General features: G+C 42.6%; 1 protein-coding gene across 1 annotated transcript; it reads left to right on the forward strand.

The window, feature by feature from the left end:
- The first annotated feature begins 2,773 nt into the window (after positions 1-2,773).
- Positions 2,774-4,138, forward strand: LOC142180123 (uncharacterized). Its single transcript, XM_075251053.1, has 4 exons — positions 2,774-2,915; positions 3,329-3,465; positions 3,567-3,789; positions 3,837-4,138. Exons 1-4 carry the CDS (start codon positions 2,774-2,776, stop codon positions 4,136-4,138), a joined length of 804 nt encoding a protein of 267 aa, XP_075107154.1.
- Positions 4,139-6,772: the final 2,634 nt, after the last annotated feature.

Raw genomic sequence — 6,772 nt, forward strand, 5'->3', positions numbered from 1 at the left:
ATAAAATATGTTATGTTAAGTGATAGCACAAGGAGTGACACGTGGAGCCAAAAACAGAGGATAGCTAAAACCGAAAATAATTATTCCATCTGTTATTCGATAGAATAATGCTTATAAAGATGAAATAAATGCTTGCCACGCGATAACATTTAATGGAGAATATTCTATATCATTTATTACACTTCCCGTTATAAATAATTTATCATTCATGCCCGCCGTTACACAATCTTCAATGACTCTCATAATTGACATTAAACAAGGGCTTGATCCTAGGACCATATTCCCTAGGTGCAGCTATAAATAATGAGCTATATTATCATTGGAGGGGGGACGGATTTTCTAGCAAACTTATGCTATAGTCTATTCAAAAGCTTAATACAATTTTATCTTCCTGCTTTTTGATTTCATTGTTGTTCTGCCCGGAGGCCCTGCTCCCGGAACTACTGTTTTTGCTATTTTGTCTCCATCTCAAGGCTAAGTATTGCATATTTATTTAATTTTTCTATTATTTCAAGATCAAATTAATTCACTTGTCTAGAAACCACTTATAAATTCAACTATACTGTTTTACGGGTAAAGAATTTGGCACCCACCATGCGGCCTAGACAGTCGTATAATTAAGTTGATCCTTGCCTCTTTTACTAACGTGTTTTGATTATTTGTTCTTAACAAAAATAATAGAAAATAGCAGATAATGGTGTTAACAACACACACAATCTCGCGGCCCAAGGAAACCAGCCTCAACATGAAGATTCAATCAGTGATACCCGCAATGAGGGGAATGATGCCATACCGGTCCACGGCAAACGGTACCTGTGATATGTTCGAGAGGTGACTCTCGATGATGCTGAAGAGGAACATGTCGTTGAAGCGGTAAGGGTCCTGCAGGAGCAACAAGAGGTCATTCTAGGCCATCTCACATAGTAAATAAGGTTATGACAGAACTAAAGCAGGCATTATCGGGTGCTTCCAATAACGCGAACGAACGAGGTCCAGTTCCTCCTGGAGCTCCCACAAATAAAAAAACGTAGAGGATTGAAAACAACACCCCGAGGGGTGAGGTCGGCTTCGATGGGGTCAGGGGGAGCGGTTCTGGTCACAACAACGAGAACGATTCCTTCAAAAGCGAACTCATACAGTTTATGAGGGAAGTAAACGTCCGCATGGACCAAATCCCGATTGCACTACCAGTGCTGAAAGGGCCGGACTCAAAGAAGTATACTCAACTGGCGTATAAATCGAGCGCGACATAAGAGTTGATCACTAAGCGGTTTAAAATGCCCAACGTGCCAAAATATGATGGGACTTCGGACCCTCAGGAGCATATTACCACCTATACAACGGCGGTGAAAGGGAACGATTTATCTTCCCACGAGATCGAATTAGTTTTGCTAAAGAAAGTTGGAGAGACTTTCACGAGGGGAGCTTTGACATGGTATTCGTTGTTGCCCGAGCATTCCATAGATTCCTTTAAGATGCTCGCGAATTCTTTCATTAAGGCCCATGTCGGGGCCAGAAAGGTGCATGCCCAAAAGGCCAACTTATTCAGAATTGTACAAGGAGAGTTCGAGTTGCTGCGGGAATTCGTCACCCGGTTTCAGAAGGAAAAAATATTGCTCCCGGCTGTTCAGGATAAATGGGCAGCTGAAGCAATCACCAAGGGTTTGAGTCCGAGAAGTTCAGATGCTTCCCAGAAATTGATGGAAAGCTTGCTCGAGTTTCAAGCGACGACTTGGGTGGATGGTCACAACCGGTACGAGTCCAAGATAAGGATTGAGGATGATCAGTTCAGCTTCCCAGCATCGGTTAAAGGTCGGGAGAAGAATAAAGAGAAATAAAAAGACGATTTCGACACAAATAGAGGATCTTCGAGGGGCAGGTTTTTGCCTTATGAACGGGCTGAAGGACATGGCAGAGGTTTCCAGACGACAGACAGGTTTGCTACTGATAGAAGAACTGATCGCGGCCGAAACAACATATCACTACATGACAAGGAAGCATCAGGTTCTCGAGATCCTTCCTATCCCAGAATTTCAGAATACAACTTCAACGTCAGTGTAGTAGAGTTGGTATCGGCTATGAGGAACATTAAAGAAGAACGATTCCCAAAGCTTATTAGATCCGATCCCAGATAGAGGAACCCTAATTTATGGTGCGAATACCATGGGATGAACGGCCACCAAACTGGGGACTACCAACATCTGCGTAAAGAGGTTGCGACACTGTTGAAAAATGACCATTTCAGGGAATTCTTAAGTGACCGGGCCAAAAAATAAATGGTCGTAACTGTGATATCACGGAACCCTCAAAAGCAGGAGAAGACCCCCTGCGCCAAATGATCAACATGATTTTCGGGGGAACCGAGATTAATGGGGTTACCTTCTCGGTAGAAAAAAAGACGAAGGTAATAGTAACCCACGATAAGAGGCTCCGGGAAGTCGATGAGGATGACATACGGCAGCAACCAGCAGCAAAGGAGATGAATGCGATTTCGGTCTCCAGTAGTAAAGGGAAGGAGCATACGGTATAGCAATCACAGAAACCGGCGCCTGCTCCAAAATCAAGTAAAGTCAGGTGCCAAGATATTTCCAGGTACCAGAAGAGACGGAAGCAACAAAGTCCACAGCGGAAGAGCTTGAACAAGTCGCATTGTTTGAAAAATTCTTGGAGAGGAAATTCCACTTGGGGGACATGACTACACCCCGAGCTCAGGTATTTATTTATTGAATTTCTTAAGTTTAATGCCGATTGTTTTGCGTGGTCGCATACGGATATGATAGGTATCCCGATAGAAGTGGCCGTGCACAAGCTAAACTTGGATCCCAGCATTCCTCCGGTGAGACAAAAGAAACGTCCTATTGCCGAGGCCAGAAATAAATTCGTCAGAGAAGAGGGAACTCTCCTACTTGATATCGGTTCGATCCGAGAGATAAAGTATCCAAATTGGCTAGCTAACGTAGTAGTGGTTCATAAGAAGAACATTAAATTTTGCATGTGCATAGACTATAAGGACTTAAATAAGGCGTGCCCAAAGGACTCGTTCCCACTGCCAAACATCGATCAAATAATTGATGCAACGACCGGGCATGAGTTAATGCATTTCCTCAATGCTTACTCCGGGTACAACCAAATTAAGATGAACCCGGAGGATCAAAAAAAGATTTTATTCATAACAAAGTTTGGCACATATTGCTATAATGTGATGCCCTTCAGGCTAAAGAACACCAAAGCCACTTATCAGCGCTCGTAAACAAAATGTTTGAAAAACAAATAAGGAAAATAATGGTAGTTTATATAGACGATACATTTGTTAAGTCTTTGAATGCAGGTGATCATCCTAAACACTTGCAAGAAACTTCTGACATCCTAATGAAGCATAACATGAACCTTAACCCCGAGAAGTGTGCGTTCGAGGTCAACTATGGCAAGTTCCTGGGATTCTTGGTGTCACAAAGGGGGATTGAGGTTAACCCCGATAAAATCAAAGCCATCGAGGACATCCCGGACCAGATATCAAGCGTAAAAGAGGTTTAAAAGCTCACATGGAGATTGGTCTCTTTGTGTAGGTTCATTTCCCGGTCTTCGGAGAAATGCCATCATTAATTCTCGTTACTCAAAAAGAAGAACAACTGCGAATGGACCCCAGCATGTTAACAGGATTTGAGGGATTTAAAATAGTACTTGTGAAGTCCTCTGTTACTATTGAACCCGGAGGAAGGCAAAAAGTGCTAATCTACCTAGCAGTCTCGGAGGTAGCGATAAGTATCGTTTTAGTCCATGAGGATGAAGGTACACAATCTTCTATTTATTACGTTAGTAAATTTTAATGGGAGTAGAAACTCGCCACCCACATTTGGAGAAGTTTTCCTTAGCCCTCGTAGTCGCCGCTCAAAAGCTATGGCCTTATTTCCAATGCCACCCAATAGCTGTGGTGACCACCTTTCCCCTTCGGAATATCCTTCATAAATCAGAGCTTTCGGATAGGCTGGCCAAATGGGCCGTCGAAATGAGTGAATTTGACATAGAACATAAACCTAGGACTACGATTAAGTCACAAGTTTTGGCCGACTTTGTGGCCGATTTTAGTCCGGGAATTTTACCTTTGGCTACTGAAGAAGCAGTGATGGCGTCAGAATAAACATCAGGAGTTTGGACCCTATTTATGGATGGAGCTTCTAACGTAAAAGGGTCCAGGATCGGCATAGTATTAACCACGCCTTCGGGAGAAACCCTAAGGCAGGCCATAAGAACGGTTCCTCTGACTAACAATGAAGCAGAGTATGAGGCTTTTATTGCAGGGCTCGAATTGGCCAGAGGATTAGATTTTGAGGTCATAGAAATCAAATGCGACTCCAAGATGGTGGTAAATCAAGTCTACGGGATCTTCAAAGCTAAAGAGGAACGCATGCAGCAATACATAGTGAAGGTTTAGGCTCTGCTTGCTCGGTTCCGGGAGTGGTCAATTATGCCTATCCCGAGGGAAGAAAATGCAGAAGCTGACACATTAGCTAGCCTTGGCTCATCAACGGTAATGAAGGTATCATACTCCGGTACGGTCGTACATCTTATGCACTCAGTTCTGGATGCAAATAACTACTATGAGTAAACACGACTAATTTGGTTTGGGACTGGAGAAATGAGATCATTGGTTACCTCGAGCAGGAAAGTTGCCTGAAAAGCCCAAGGCATCTTAGGCGCTGCGTGCTAAAGCAGCTCGGTATAGTTTGAAAGGAGGCCAATTGTACAGGAAATCTTTCCAAGGCCCGCTGGCCCGATGTTTAGGATCCTCCGAAGCTAATTATGTTATGCGAGAAGTCCATGAAGGGATCTTTGGAAATCATTTGGGCTTGGATGTTTAGGCGCAACAGTCATGAAGTTCCTTGAAGACTTGAAAATCAAAAGGATCACATCTTTGCCCTATCATCCGAGAGAAAATGGTCAAGCAGAATGAACGAACTAAGTAATTATACAAAATCTCAAAAAGAGATCGGAAGCAGCTAAAAGAAAAATGGCCCGAGGAGCTGCCCGGTGGAAGTAGGGGAACCTACCTTGAGATACTTCCAGGATGAAGAAGCAAACAATGAAGCAATGTTGGTCAATTTGGAGTTGCTTGATGAACGCATGGACTTGGCGCATCTAAGGATGCCAGCTCAAAGGCAGAGAATAGAAAGATATTACAATCGAAGAGCCATCTTTTATTATTTCAAAGTGGGAGACTTGGTTTTAAGGAATGTAACTCAAAACACCCGGGAACTCAATGCAGGAAAGCTAGTTCTAACATGGGAAGGGCCTTATCAAGTTTCAGATTTTCCCTGGAAAGGATCATACGACTTGGAGAATCAAGATGGAGAAAAGTTTCCAAGCAACTGGAACGTGGCGCACCTCAAGAGATACTACTGCTGATGAACTTCACCTTTACTGAAACTATGTGCTGCACCTTTTTTCCCTTCGTCCAGTTTTTGTCCTAATTGGGTTTTTCTAACAAGGTTTTTAACGAGGTAGCAATGGAAAGCATACTACGAAGGAAGTTTCAACAGAAACAATAAGACCTTTTAATGACAAGGCACACAAGCGAAGAACCACTCCGGAGCGGTTAGATAATCTTTTGCGCAGTAGCGAATTTCCTACCGGGAAGTTAAGTTTGCTATTGAAAAAATATTATCCGACCATTCACAAATGCAAGCCACTAGGGGATTGTTAGATAGTCTTTGTCTCGATAGCGTAAATTCCTAAGGGGAAGTGAAGTTTGTTACCTAACAGAAGATTATGTAGCAATTCATTAGTGGAATCCTTGAAGGTGTAAAACTTCCAGTGTTAAAACAGGCATTCAAAAACTGGGTTGGGGGGGGGAGAGATGATATGAGGATATGGCTACAACGACTGCCGCCTTAAATAGAATATGATCACATCTTCGCATTTGAAGTGTTGAAAATCAAAAGGATCACATCTTTGCCCTATCATCCGAGCGCTAATGGTCAAGTGGAATCAACAAACAAAGTGATTATACAAAATATTAAAAAGAGAATGGAAGCAGCCAAAGATAAATGGCCTGAGGAACTACCTGTAGTGTTGTAGGCAAACTGAATAACAGCCAAATCGAGCACTGGAGAGACTCCTTTCTCCCTTGTGTAAGGAGAAGAAGCCTTGATCGTGGTGGAAGTAGGGGAACCTACCTTGAGATATTTCTAGGAAAATGAAGAGGCAAACAACAAAGCAATATTAGTCAATTTGGAGCTACTCGATGAGCGCAAGGACTTAGCGCATATAAGGATGGTAGCTCAAGAACAGAGAATAGAAAGATATTATAATCAAAGAGCCAACCTCCGTTATTTCAAAGTGGGAGACTTGGTTATAAGGAAAGTAACTCAAAACACCCTGGAACTCAACGCAGGGAAGCTAGGTCTAATTTGAGAAGGTCTCTACCGGGTTTCAACTGTCACCGGAAAAGGTTCATACAAGTTGAAGAATCAAGATGGAGAAAATCATCCATGCAACTGGAATGTGGCACACCTCAAGAGATATTATTGCTGATGAACATGACCTGTACTGAAAGTATCTACTGCACTCTTTTTCCCTTCGTCCAGTTTTTGTCCCAATTGGGTTTTACTGGCCAGGTTTTTAACGAGGCATCAATGGAAAGCATACTACGAAGAAGGTTTCAATAGCAACAATAAGACCTTTTTAATAACAAGGCACACAGACAAAGAACCACTTTTGAAAATGGAAGGAAGAAAGTAAAGTCCTTTTATTTCTATCTTGTTTCTTGTCTGAA

Source organism: Nicotiana tabacum, chromosome 4, assembly GCF_000715075.1.
Source record: "Nicotiana tabacum cultivar K326 chromosome 4, ASM71507v2, whole genome shotgun sequence".
NCBI lineage: Eukaryota > Viridiplantae > Streptophyta > Magnoliopsida > Solanales > Solanaceae > Nicotiana > Nicotiana tabacum.